Source organism: Terrapene carolina, unplaced genomic scaffold (genome assembly GCF_002925995.2).
Source record: "Terrapene carolina triunguis isolate 2854851 unplaced genomic scaffold, T_m_triunguis-2.0 Scaffold613, whole genome shotgun sequence".
NCBI lineage: Eukaryota > Metazoa > Chordata > Testudines > Emydidae > Terrapene > Terrapene triunguis.
In genome coordinates, this window is record NW_020664964.1 from 485,513 (window position 1) to 499,876 (window position 14,364).

The following is a 14,364-nucleotide window of genomic DNA, read 5'->3' on the forward strand; positions in this document are numbered from 1 at the left end:
TCCCAGCCTCTACTGGCCTAGAAGGTGCTTTGGACTTGCTAAATAGCCAAGGACCGCACACTGTACCTTCAGAAAAGGCCAAACCTCTTGAAGCAGGAACTTCTTCATCTAGACCAGGAACATCTACGCTTAACAGCCTGGGCATCAGAAGAGAAGTGTAGTTCAGCATGGATTCTCCATTAACCTCAGATACAGTTTGGTATCCAGACAGAACTGGGATATTTCACTCACTGATCTGGTCAAATTTACATTTCTGGTGTGAGGGAAAACAGAAAACTCTTTGGGACAGGGACTGTCTCTTTGTTTGTGCAGTGCTCAGCAAAATGGGGCCTTGGCCTCCAGTTGCTGCCGTACTATACATACAATAATAGTCACAAAGTTCTGGTGATCTCAGCTACACTAGAGTTTCTCCAGAATGGTTGGTTGGATTCCTACAACCAAGCACCATAGAAACACGGGTATCAGCCCTAGCAGTGATCTGTAGGTAGGCACATTAGACTCTTCATTTGAGTATCATAAAATGCCACGATTAATCAGAATGACAGATTAGACAAGCCTATGACTAGCCTTTCTAGTCCCCATTACCTCCAAAAGCAGATTTTGGAATTAATTCCTGTATCTATACAAGAACCATGTTGTTGTTGTCATGAGCAAAAGGTGGTTGTTAAAGCATTCTGCCCATGGTAAGTTCTTTGCACAATTCCTGCAAAATAGTTCTCCCATAATTTTGTTCTAACCCTTGATGCTGATTTGATAGGCTGTGACATAAATAAGCATTGCTAGTATGCTGTTCATCTCATTCCATCCAAAATGTCATGGTCTTAGGGCCTCAAAGTTGCTTCATGCAAGATGTTATAATCCTGCACCAGTTGACATGCTAGGCATCGGGGAAAGTATTTGCAGAAATCCCTTGGGCATTGGAGAAGAAGTGTACGAGCCTCATCTGAGAAAGAGTTGCAAAATAAGTTTCCATTTCTCTGCAGAGGCATCCTTTGGTAGAAAGGTGCTACGAGGTTGGTTCCTACATAACTCCTTTGTGTACAAAGATCTTGCTTTATATGCGGGGGAACGTCCATTCCAGCCTGCAATTCTACTATAATAATAATTAAAACACTGCTTAACTTTCCCCTATTACTTCTTTGAATCGCTGCCTGCTACTTCCTATTAGTGATGAATGAGGAGAAAAGCTGTGCACCAGAATGAGAAATTTGTTACCTGATCATTTTATTTCTGTCAGCAGCTTCTCTCTGAGTTCAATCCATCCTAGTAGTGTGGTAAATGACAAGAATACTTTTTTCTGTACAGAAAGATTTAGACATAATTCTCTTAAGGTTTATCATGGGTTTCACTCACCACTGTGGCACCTCCTGCTGGCTGTCTCGGGGATTAGCACTGCTAGCCGGCGTACCCTTTCCTGGTGGTGCCTCGCTCGTCATTGTCACCACCTGCAAACCCGCCTCAGTCCAAGTACTGCAGAATCCTCTTCATGACTCGACTCTCCCGTATCACTGTTCCCTGCACAGCCTCTGTAGGCTGCTTTTAACCCCTTCTCTGCCAGTGTGGGGCAGACACCCCATCACAAGTTTATTTAATACATTATATCAAGTTATTGTCTTAATGCTAACAATTAGTTGCTGGAGCGTCTCTATCTTTGGAAAAACTCTTCTGGTGACTTGAGCTGAAGGCTGTGTCTTAGTCCTGGAGCCTACAGCAACAGCATTGAACTGCCTCCAAATTCCATAGTGGAGATCATGAACACATTAGTGATGAATGATGAGAGAAGCTGCTAACAGAATATTATTAGGTAAGAAATTTCTCATTCCTAAAATTTAGGTTGTCGTCTATTTACATCCATCTTAAATGTGCCTGAAGTTCGCTCAGTTGGTCACAAAACTGCAGAAGTTTCATTTAAATGCATTCTGCTAACTATTTTTTCTCCCCGAAGGAGGTGAATTTTGGAATGTTTGATTGTACTAATGGAAATATCCTTCAGGGCCTGGAAATTTTCTTGGCCCAAGTCATGGTACCAGCACTTAAATCTCAGCAGGTAAATAATCAGTATCTTTTCTTAACAAACCTATTTTGAGTTATGTCTAATAGCTGTTTCTATCTCAGTTGTAAATCAGATGAACTAAAACAAAAGTGTCTGTCAAAGGGAACAGAGAATGATATAAAAGTCTATATTAGGATATGCACAGGTCCTGACATTTTTATCTGGGAGTCAGAAATTCATATTTCATATTCGTTCATATTTAAATATACCATGACTTAAAAATAGCATAATAAGGTAAGCATGATAAAGCAAGAGAATAACAGTGAGTGTGATGCTAGGGTAAGCTTGAGTAAAAAGAAGTGTCAATTTCTCTTGGTTGCAACATAGTTAGGCCCATGATTTAATCCAGAGATATCTACAGTTAGGGTCTTCAGCACTTTAGCACACCCTGCAAGCCCCAGCCTACTGGAATTTTCCTGGTTTTGTGGGGCTGTCCAGGGGTTCTGATTTGGTCTGTTGAAACTAGAGATGGGACCAAATTAAAACCCAACATCTGAATATCATCAGATTTTGCAGCTTGGGCCTTGTCTCTAGTAGAAACTGAGACCCCCCCCCCCTTCCCGGTTTCATTAGAGCCAATTAAGTGGACATTCTGGCCACCTCTCCCCATCTGCACTCTGCTGCTGCTTTCCTTTTGCCTCATCCATGCATACTCCTGTTGTCTTGCCTCCCTTGTCCTTGTAGCTCAATGTGCCCTTCTTATCACAATGCAGTATTGTGTCCATCTTCAGCCGGGACATAGCCGGGTGGGATTGCCAAAGCTTCAGCCCCTCCAAAGTAATTTGGTGTTAACATGGTCCAGATGCTGCTCTTTTGATTTTCTTTCATACTGAAGTAGGGAGAAAGATTAGTATCTAACTTCCTCTCTTCAAAGGGAGCCATTGTTCTGAAGTCAAGCTGAAAAGAAAGCCCAACAAGTCACCTTGAGAGAGAGAGAACTCAGAGCGACATTTCATTACCATGAGGTCTTTGTGCTCATTTGTCTCCTCTGCAGCCTTTTGTCTCACCTGCCAAGGCTCTGAGAGTGGGCCAACCCAGTTTCTTACAACAGCAGTTGCAGTCAGAAGCATAGATGTCATTTTCCTTATAACTTTGTGTCCTTGCCATAATGCTTTGTTAGACGGTTGACTCTGATACAAGACAACTCCATTTTGACTACCATTATAAATACACAGAGCTGCTAAATGCAGTGTTGCCAACTCTCATAATTTTATTGTGACTTTCACAATATTTGGTGTTTTTCTTATAACCTCAGCTGTTGGAATCAAGAGATTACATGAGAATGTCAGCTGTCATTATGTAAAATATAAGATTTTTACTAGAGCTGTCGATTAATCACAGTTAATTTAAATTAATTGCGATTAATTGCAGTTTTAATCACACTGTTAAACAATAGACTACCAATTGAAATTTTATTAAATATTTCTGGATGTTTTTCTGCATTTTCAAATATATTTTTCAGTTACAACACAGAATACAAAGTGCACAGTGCTCACTTTATATTATTTTTGATTACAAACATTTGCACTGTAAAAATTATAAAAGACAATATTTTTCAGTTCATCTCATGCAAGTACTGTAGTGCAATCTCTTTATCGTGAAAGTGCAACTAACAAATGTAGATTTTGTTGTTGTTACATAACTGCACTCAAAACCAAAACCATGTAAATCTTTAGAGCCTACAAGTCCACACAGTCCTACTTCTTGTTCAGCCAGTCGCTAAGACAAACAAGTGTGTTTACATTTATGGGAGATAATGCTGCCCTCTTCGTATTTACAGTGTCACCTGAAAGTGAGAACAGACATTCGCATGGCACTTTTGTAGCCAACATTGCAAGGTATTTACGTGACAGATTTGCTAAACATCTGTATGCCCCTTCATGCTTCTGCCACCATTACAGAGAACATGTTTCCATGCTGATGATGCTTATTAAAAAAAATGTGTTAATTAAAATTGTGACTGAACTCCTTGGGGGAGAATTGTTTGTCTCTGGCTCTGTTTTACCCACATTCTGCCATATATTTCATGATATAGCAGTCTTGGATGATGACCCAGCATGTTGTTCGTTTTAAGAACACTTTCACTGCAGATTTGACAAAATGCAAAGAAGGTACCAATGTGAGATTTCTAAAGATAGCTACAGCCCTCGACCCAAGGTTTAAGAACCTGAAGTGCCTTCCAAAATCTGAGAGGGACAAGGTGTGGCACATGCTTTCAGAAGTCTTAAAAGAGCAAAACTCTGATGCTGAAACTACAGAACCCAAACCACCAAAAAAGAAAATCAACCTTCTGCTGGTGGCATCTGACTCAAATGATGAAAATAAATATGCGTCAGTCCACACTGCTTTGGATCGTTAGTGAGCAGAACCCATCATCAGCATGGAAGCATGTCCTCTGGAATGGTGAATAAAGTATGAAGGGACAAATGAATCTTCAGTGCATCTGGCATGTAAATTTCTTGTGATGCTGGCTGCAACAGTGCTATTTGAACGCCTGTTCTCACTTTTAGGTGATGTAAACAAGAAGTGGGCAGCATTCTCTCCTGCAAATGTAAACACACTTGTTTGTCTTAGCGATTAGGTGAAAAAGAAGTAGGTCTGAGTGGACTTGTAGTCTCTAAAGTTTTACATTGTTCTATTTTTGAATGCAGTTATTTTTTGCACATAATTCTACATTTGTAAGTTCAACTTTCATGATAAAGAAATTGCACTACAGTACTTGTATTAAGTGAATTGAAAAATACTATTTTTTTGTTTTTTTACAGTGCAAATATTTGTAATAAAATAAATATAAAGTGAGCACTGTACAGTTTGTATTCTGTGTTGTAATTGAAATCAATACATTTGAAAATGTAGAAAACATCCAAAAATAACAGCGCAATTAATCGCGATTAATTTTTTTTATTGCTTGACAGCCCTAATTTTTACCCAACTGTCAGGGATTGGTGTCCAAGCCTGGCAGAACCACGTAATGGCAATACTCTGGACTGTGTTGCCCAGTGGCAAGTCTGTAACTGGGGCTGGAGGGAACCTGGGTCCTCCTTGCTTCACTGGGTTCCAGCACAGGACCCAGTAAATTGTAGTTCAAAATATTTGGCATAGGGGTTGGACGCTCCTATGTCTGCAGCCTGGGCCACTTCTTATCCTGGCTTCGGTTCCTCTGTTGGTGCCACTGGTTCGTTTCAGAGTCCCCTCTGCAGTCCTCTGTGGTTGCGCCCTGGAAAGTCTTCCTCTCTCAGTCACAGCTTGTCATTGTCAGCCTCCATGGTTGAAGGGCCTGCAACAGCTCAGCAGTGGGGCCTGGTCCTGGCCACGTGGGGCTTCAGCAGCTTCTCGGCAGGAGCCTGCACTACACAACTGCTTTCCTTTGTGGTCTGACTAGACTGATCTGAGCTGCTCCCTTTTGAGCTCAGCCTTCACTGGAGGTATGCCCAGCAGAGGCGGCTGGCCGCGGCTTTCTGGGTCCAGAGCTGCTTCTTAACCCTAACCTCCCCACTGCAGGGCTTGTACACCCCATCACACCGACAAACACAAAATTAATATGCCCATTTAAAGTCGGCCATGCCAAAGCACTGAATAATATGTTGTAAGGGGTCCTGTACTTGCCAGGAGATGATCTGATAGGAAAGACTTATCTCTAAATTGTATGGTTCTGTGAATAAGCAATACTTTTCTAATAAACACAATACCTTTGTTTTATATTTTTTCTTGCATTAATCATTTTCAAATAATCAGCACTGGGGAGCTGTGAAAGAAGGCTTGAAGAACAGCCAGATACAAGACTTTCTGTATTCTGTGGATAAATTTGTGGGTACCTTGTCATCAGCAAGACAGAATTTAGAAGATAAAATTCAGCTGCAGAAGGTGGATATTGAGAGTTACCTCAACAACTTGCATAACCCTTCTGACTACATAACAGCAGGTCAGTAATTCCTAAAGGAGAAATATTACATGATCCAAAACAAAACATGGAAATGAGAGTATTTATAGGAAGAGAGATGTTCCATGTTCTCTATGCTGTTAGCAACGATTTCCCTTAAAAGATTTATTCGTCCTCTTCCTTAGAGCTATATTTCTTCTTCTGCTTGGTCTTAGAAGTGGAGTATAATTCCAAGTTTATGATCTTGAAAATTACTGAGATGTGATAAAATCAGCACTGTGTCCATCCTGTTCTGCAGGGTGAGGGAAGCTCAATAAGGAGAGGATGGCATAGAAAGGAGGATCAGCTGCTACATATGGAATGCTCTTTACTTTCGTTGATCCTCAGGTACACTAGGTACACTATGGCTCTGAGATCCATGGATTGGAAGGGGGCATAGCTGGATCAGAGGGCTTGACTTGGGGTATGGCCCCTCTCTACAACAGTGGCCTCTCCACCCTGCCCCCCTTCCTTGTCACCACATGACATTTCAGTGTAAAATAATGCTGAGCCGATCAGTATTATCATATCCCTTGCTACATACTAAAACCCCCTTAATGGGAATGTTTTGGGGCAGCTGCCAGTAAACAAAACAAAACAAAAAAATCCTATAGCAGCAGGGCTGCTAAAGGATCCTGAGTCACTGAGCAAGTGCCCTGCTCTCCAGTGGATGGCACAAGGTCTGAAAGATTTCCCTCTGGATCTCCGGTAAGCCGCACGTTTGAAGGGCCAGGAGCCCTGGTCATAATGCAGAGGGCAAACACTACACTGTCTCCGCAGATGGAACGATCTGAAAGCCCTTTTGATTTGAAACATGCAGAGTTTTCTGGTCCCTATGTGGATTGTCTTCCACCTTTGGGATAATGTGGCACTCTGACTTCACTGGAGGATGAATGGAAGGAGATGGCGGGGAAAGAGAGAACCCTTGTTTAGCCACAAGTAGAGTTATTAACTAAATATGGTTAATGTACCAGTACATTAATTTAAATTGTTAGTTAGATAGGCTTGGCATTTTTGTTGGATATGAAAATCCCACATGAAAAATGCAGCAGTATTCCAGTGCCTTTTAAGTATACATCTGATTTTGAAGTTATGCATGTGCTAATGGGGCTAAAGCCTGAGGTCCTTGCTCAGTTTTATTTCATTTGACTTTGTTGGGAATTTGGGGAATTTGCCTGGGTATGGACTGAGCAAACCCCGCACAAGGACTTTAGGATTTATTCCTAACAAATTAGGATTGCAGGGAACATACACTGTAGGAGCTCCCTGCATGGCAGTGTATAGAGGGTAAATAGGTGGGTGGCAAGGGAGGGAAAGACAGTGGCAAGATAGAGGATCTGCTGCATGGATTCTCTAGTCATCTGCCCCAGGAGTGGGATGAATGGTGGGCTACTTTGGACTAAAGAAGCCTTCCGAAGTCGGCTCTGCATCCAATCTGGAGCCAGGCAGTGAGAATTTTTCTACAGAATGTTTAAATCTGTGTATGTTTCTTGGCACTTATTAGTAGAATGCAATTTTTGTCTTGTGGTTTTAAAGGCAGTAACATCGAGGTCATTGAGAAACTTGAGGGAGTGCTAATAATTTGGATCAAACAGATTGGACAAATATTGGTGGAAAGTGAACAAATGAGAAAAGAAGCTGATGACATTGGCCCAGCTGCTGAACTGGAACACTGGAAATCGAGGATGGCATCATTTAACAGGTTAAAGCATTGCATTATTTCTCCTGCAGGCTAAAGGGCATTTTGTTTATAAACATGAACTGTCACTTGAATTTTTTTTTTAATTTATTCTTTTTTCAAAGCCTTTTAGATGAGATCAAGAGTCCAAGAGTAAATAAAGTTCTAAGTATTCTTCAGGCAGCAAAATCAAGACTATTAAAGCAGTGGAAAGAACTGGTAATGACTGTGCTTTTAATAGAAGTAATTTTAAGTCAATTAAAAACATGCTGCTGCACTTATGCTACATTTGGAAACGAACCCACATTGCTAATAATAGTTTGGGGATGATGGTTTTTATGTATTGGGCTTTATTCTCTCTTTGATATAAAAATGTAATACCAATTCTCTGGATTTGGAGTCAAGCACACATATTGTGGGGGAAGGGCAACTCTATCTCATACGTTGCCAGTTACACAGATATCTACACAGGACTGTGGGATTGCCAGGAAGGGGATAGAGAAGGTATTGGCTACAGGCTCAAACTAGTTTTACCTAGGGCACTTACTACATCAGACATATGGACACCTGATCCAAACTTAACAATGCAAAGTGCAGACAGTCCAGAAAAACAGACGCACAAGCCATGTGCAAGTGACCTGAGATTCAAAAGCCACTGAATGCACCAGTGGAGGAGATGATGGTCAGAAACAGCAGGTCTACCATCAAGATCTTCTACTCCTTAAAGTGTGGATCTACTCTGAGAATAGTCTGTGGAAAAATGGTACCTTCTTACTCAACCAATCTTGCTGTGTGTACTCAGAGTAATTTCTGCTGACTTTTGTGGTAAAAATAGTTTTTGATCTGTTATCCCTGCAGAGCCAACATATGTAAGAGATAGTGAGCTGGATTCCATTTCTTCCTGTGCAGAATCAACAGAATTATTTATCAAGTTCAAATCAGTCAGACCTGTATAAGCTGTTGTAGACAAAACGGATACACAGGTGTCACTGAGGGATTGCTTTATTAAGGTGATAGTGTATAAGAAGGGAAGAACCCAGTATATTTTAGAGCCTGAGCTGGTTTTGCAGGGCTGGCAGTTAGAAAAATAAACTGTCTCTATGTACATTGAGCACATTCAATATTGCCAGCCCTGAACATTCAAACATTATGAGTCAGGCCCCCAAGACCATGATATTGGCTAAAAAATCATGAGATTTTACAAAGTGACAACATTGTGCTCTGTTTATTTGCCTCTTAGTTTTTGAGCTTTTAGGGATTATGTTTTCAAGATTTTTTTTTTAAACCATGAGGACTAGAAATTTACTTTAATATATGTCAGCTGAAATTCTGTTGAAATCTCATGACTCCAGGAGCTGTCTTGTGATAAATTCATGATAGTTGCCAACACTGCTTTGAAAAATATACAGCTGAAAGGCAATGAACATCGGATCCCAGAATGCCATTTTTACATATACTTTTCAGAGTAGAATTGCAGTTTAATCAGGAAAAACTCTGTCAACTTCAGTGAGGAGTTTTTCCTAAATTGGGATGTATAGTCCTGTCCAAAAGCTGCTGATCATCAGGTAGCAGTTATGAAATCTAGAGTGGGGCAGATCTTTCCAATTCTTACTCCAACAAATTGTCTCATAGATTTCATTGGGAGTACTTTTATTAGTAAAGGTTTGCAGGATTGGCCCCTGTATTCATTCTTCTTTTAGTAACATGCAGTGGAAAGGTAGTGAGCCCACAGAGATTTTGTGATAACCTTAAATCATGGGTGGGCAAACTTTTTGGCCCGAGGGCCACATCTGGGTGGGGAAATTGTATGCAGGGCCATGAATGTAGGGCTGGGGCAAGGGGTTGGTGTGTAGGAGGGAGTGTGGGGTGTAGTGTGCAGGAAGTGGCTCAGGGCAAGGGATTGGGATGCAGGAAGGGGCACTGGGCAGGGGGTTGGGGTGTGGCAGAGGGCTCAGGGCAGGGGGTTGGGGTGTAGGAGTGGTGCGGCAGTGGGCTAGGGGGCTAAGGACAGGGGGTTGGGTGTGGGTTCCAGGAGGGGTTAGGGGTGCGGGCTCCGGCCCAGCACCACTTACCTCGAGCAGCTCCGGGGTGGCAGCAGTGTGCAGAGGGGCTAAGGCAGGCTCCTTGCCTGCCCTGGCCCCGTGCTGCTCCCGGAAGTGCCAGCTTGTCCGGCAGTGGCTCCTGGGGGTGGGGTGGGGCAGGTGGCTCTGCCATGCACTGCCCTGGCCTGTGGGTACCACCCCCAAGCTCCCATTGACCGCGGTTCCCTGTTCCCGGCCAATGGGAGCAGCAGGGGGAGGTGCCTGCAGGTGAGGGCGGCGCATGGAGCCCCCCCCCCCCCCCCCCCCCCCCGGGACTCAGGGACATAGTGCTGGCCGCTTCCGGGAGCGGCACGGGGCCAGGGCAGGCAGGGAGCCTGCCTTAGCCCAGCTGCACCACGGGGCTGGCAATTCTGCGGCCGGATTGAAAGCGAGATCCGACCCACGGGCCGTAGTTTGCCCTCCCCTGACTTAAATGCTATTAATTTTAGTTGCCTTTTCCCTTTCAGGATGGTAATGTAACAAATGCTGCCAATGAAGCTAAAGACAATGTAAAATATTTATATACACTGGATAAGTTCTTTGGTCCACTTGGTAAAGCCTCACCTGTAAGTATTTTTATTTTTTTTTAAATAAAGCATTTAGACAGTCTGAAACTTAGAAGAGAAAAAAGAGCTATTATTCCCAGTGGGAGAATGACTCTCCATTTCCATTTTCAAGTGTAGTGCCCGTACAATTGTTGAGTTGAATGTATAGATTTCAAAGAACTCCCAGAAATGGAAAAATACTGCTTCTCATGTAGCAGACGTCTGCCATTGCGGGTGCTAATGCAGGGGCAGGAACAAATCAGGGTGATACACCTCTACCCCAATATAACACTACCCGATATAACACGAATTCGGATATAACGCGGTAAAGCAGCGCTCCGGGGGGGTAGGGCTGCGCGCTCCAGCGGATCAAAGCAAGTTCGATAGAACGCAGTTTCACCTATAACACGGTAAGATTTTTTGGCTCCCGAGGACAGCGTTATATTGGGGTAGAGGTGTATTCTCCCAAGCCCCAGCCACTGCTGGCGCTGAAAGGAACTGCCACTGATAGTAAATTGTGCAGACCTGTCTAATATGATTGTCCCTTTAGTTCCTTGCGTGCATCTCTTTAAGGTTTGCAGTAGCTTTTCATATTTACTAGTTTTTAGGAAATCTGAATTGCTCATTTTTTCCTTTCCCTTTTGTGTCTTAGGCAGCAATAATGGAGCACATACCCAGCTTAATGAACAGTATTCGTATGATTTACAGTACATCACCATACTATAATACATCAGAACAGATGACTTCTCTTCTTCTCAAAATCACTAACCAGATGATTAATACATGCAAGATATATCTAAGTGAAGGTGTTTTGAAAATCTGGGACCTGGACAGGTAACATGACTTCTTACTAGTTTTACCTTCTTCTTCAGTTAAGACTAATAGAAAATTCATAGGTTAAATATGAACATTATTACAAGGTAATATTGTGTAAGCCCTGATTCAGCCAAGTAACTAAGTTTTTAATTTTGAGCACGTGAATGCTTCCATTAACTTCAGCTGGAATACTCAGAGTGCATAATGTTAAGCACATGTGTAAGTCTCTGCTGGATCAGGGTTTATACTATATAGATTGCCATTAAAATGCAAATAGAACAATTTAAAAAGCTATTATTTTGTCATCATGACTTTCTTGATGCAAAGCACACGCAGACAGAGGAAACTAGGAGTAGGAACAAAGAGGTTCTTCGGAGAGAAAACCCTAGGGACAGGCAAGCTGAGAAAGCTTAAGCTCAGGTTTATGCTTTGTGTGTACTTAAGTTAACAATAAAGGCAAACACTACGAAGGGGGTAAGTTTGCACCATATTCAGTGTGGGTGTGTACTCTGTTAGGAGCAGAGTGGGAACTTGCTTGTACTGCTATTGCTCTGCACGTATTGCTACAGGAGTTCAGTGTGGCGAATGTTAACTTTGCCAGATTTAATGGTGCCAATGTAGCTTCTGACCTAGGAAAGCTGGATCCACAGTAGGCTTGCAAGTTAAGTTAAAGCACACTTGGATTTTTTTTGGAGACTTTAGTTCTGTTCTCCCTTGCTCTGTTATTTCCTTTTTATTATTTATAATGGCTATTATTTGTTATCTTTTGTCTTATACTCTTAGATTATAAGCTGTTTGGGTCAGGGACCATTTTTCTGTGTTTGTACAGCACCTCGCACAGTGGGCTCCTGTTCCATGACTCTTAGGCGCTGCTGCAATACAAATAATAAATAATAAAAGGGAAACAGACAGACTAATGGGGGAATACAAGGAAACAATGAGACAATGTTGATCAGCATGATAGGCTGTGGTGTCAGCACCAGCTACCTAATCGTTGTCAAATTTTGTGTAGCATCATGGCAAAGGAGAGTTTAAGGAGGAATTTGAAGGAGGACAATGAGATGGCTTTATAGATGTTTATGGGAAGCTCCTCCCATGAGTGAGGGGCCGCATAGGAGAAAGCACAAAGAAGGAATAGGAGTTAGAAATTAATATTAGTAATGGGAATGAATGTTTAGTTCATTGCAAGCTGTGCAGGGTGTCCAGTGTGGATAAAAGGCCAAAGGGCCATCTTCCAGAATTGAGAGAGACTTGCACCTTGTGCTTATGGGTGAAGGAGAGGCCTGATGTCTTCGCAGCCCAAACGATCTCTTTGGTACCCTCTGTCACCCTTTGGGGGAGAGGATTCAGAAGAGTGAGCTGAATCCTACAGATAGGCGGAGGAGAGCCTACCCAGAGTTACGTGTTAAATGGTGGGAGCCCTATAACTCACTGCACTGGACTTACTTAAATCCCTGGTATGTGAGAGATGGGGCAGACCGCACAGATAGAATCCTTCCCCAGGGCTAATAAAGTTGTGGCCTCCGGCTTAAATCCATCCCTGTGTCTGTCCTCATTCACCTACATGTACTGATCAATGGGGCGAGAGATTGCATTTGTCATGGCCAGAGAAGAGGATGTGGCAATAGTGAAAACAAGATGGCGAAAGCCTGGACGAGAGTTTTCTCTTTGTGGATGGATAGAAAAGACTGCATTTTAGAGATCTTGTGCAGGAATAAACAGCAAGATTTAGACACAGCCTTAATGTGAGGATCTAGAGAGAGGATCAAGTCAAAGATGACACCTAGATTACAGGCATGAGTGACAAAAAAGTAATTCATGCTGAAAATTTCTAGTTGCTCTTTGTGTGTAGAAAAACATAATTACGTTCAACCAGCACACGACAGAATATTCATATATACATTATAAATAAGGAGAAGATTTTGCCATGGTTATTTTTAGTAAAAGTCACGGACAGGCCACGGGCAATAAACAAAAATTCACGGGAGCCTGTGACCTGTCTGTGACTTTTACTAAAATAAAAGGGGAGTGGGGGTTACGACAGCTGGAGCCCTGACACGGGGGGGGGGGAGGGGGAAGACTGAGGGGACTGACAGCCAGAGCCTCACCATCATGAAAGGGGACACAGCTCTGGCTCCGGCCACAGCCAAAGCAGCGAGGGGGGGGGGGAGGGGAGGGGGAGGGTGCACAGCCCCCGCAGCCACAGGGGCATATAGCCCTGGCTCCAACCCCAGCTGCAGCAGTGACCAGCCCTGGCTCCAACCCTGGCTGAAGGGGTGTGTGTGTGTGTGGGGGGGTCCACACAGCTCTGGCCCTGGCTGCAGTCACGGGTGGGGAGCTCTCCAGCCCTGGCTGCAGTCACGGGTGGACAGAGGTGAAAGTACGGCATACTGGCAAGAGCTGGTGCGCTGTACCGGGGTGGATTGGCTTCCCCTGGCGGCAATTTAAAGGGCCTGGGGCTCCCAGCAGCAGCTAGAGCCCTGGGCTGCCCGAGCCCTGGGGTAGCGGCGACGGGGCTCCGGCGGCTATTTAAAGGATCCGGGGCTACGGCAGCCGCTACTGCCCCAGCCCTTAAAATAGCCGCCGGAGACCCGCCGCTGCCTCCCCAGAGCTCCGGCAGCAGGGCTCTGGGGATGATTTAAAAGGTCCAGCGTTCTGGTAGCCGCTAGCGCCCCAGGCCCTTTAAATCATCCCTGGAGCCCTGGGGTAGCGGCGGTGGGGCTCCAGGGACAATTTAAAGGGTCCGGGGTGGTAGTGGCAGCCGGAGCCCCGGGCCCTTTAAATCACCCCATGAGCCCCCGGTTGCCGCTGCTACCCCAGGGCTCTGGCAGCGCGGCTCGAGTGGCAATTTAAAGGGCTCGGGGCTCCCACTGCCACTACCCTCCCGGGCCCTTTAAATCGTCATCCGAGCCCCGCTGCTGGAGCCCTGGGGTAGCGGCGGCGGGGCTCTGGCAGTGATTTAAAGGGCCTGGAGCTCCCAGCTGCTGCTACCACAGCCCCAGGCCTGGGCCCTTTAAATCCTGATTTAAAGTGCCTGGGGATTTAAAGGCCCCGCCTCTTCCGATAGAGGCCACGCCTCTTCTGGTTGAGGCCCCGCCCCCTCCTAAGGACTCCGGAGTACCGGTAAGGCCTTTAAGTTACTTTCACCCCGCGGGTTGGGGGCTCTCCAGCCCTGACCGCAGTCACGGAGGGTGGGGGGCAATGTGCAACCTCCACCCCGGCCGAAGCTACGGGGTGGGGAGGAACACACAATCCCTGCCCCAGCCAAAGCC

General features: G+C 44.4%; 1 protein-coding gene across 1 annotated transcript in view; it reads left to right on the forward strand.

The window, feature by feature from the left end:
• LOC112107756 (dynein heavy chain 5, axonemal-like) overlaps positions 1-14,364 on the forward strand; it is a 273,895-nt gene that overhangs the window by 19,152 nt on the left and 240,379 nt on the right. Inside the window, exons 7-12 of the mRNA XM_026659242.1 lie at positions 1,946-2,047; positions 5,789-5,975; positions 7,509-7,674; positions 7,776-7,869; positions 10,199-10,297; positions 10,929-11,110. Coding sequence (XP_026515027.1) covers positions 1,946-2,047; positions 5,789-5,975; positions 7,509-7,674; positions 7,776-7,869; positions 10,199-10,297; positions 10,929-11,110 — 830 coding nt within the window. The remainder of the gene's footprint in view (positions 1-1,945; positions 2,048-5,788; positions 5,976-7,508; positions 7,675-7,775; positions 7,870-10,198; positions 10,298-10,928; positions 11,111-14,364) is intronic.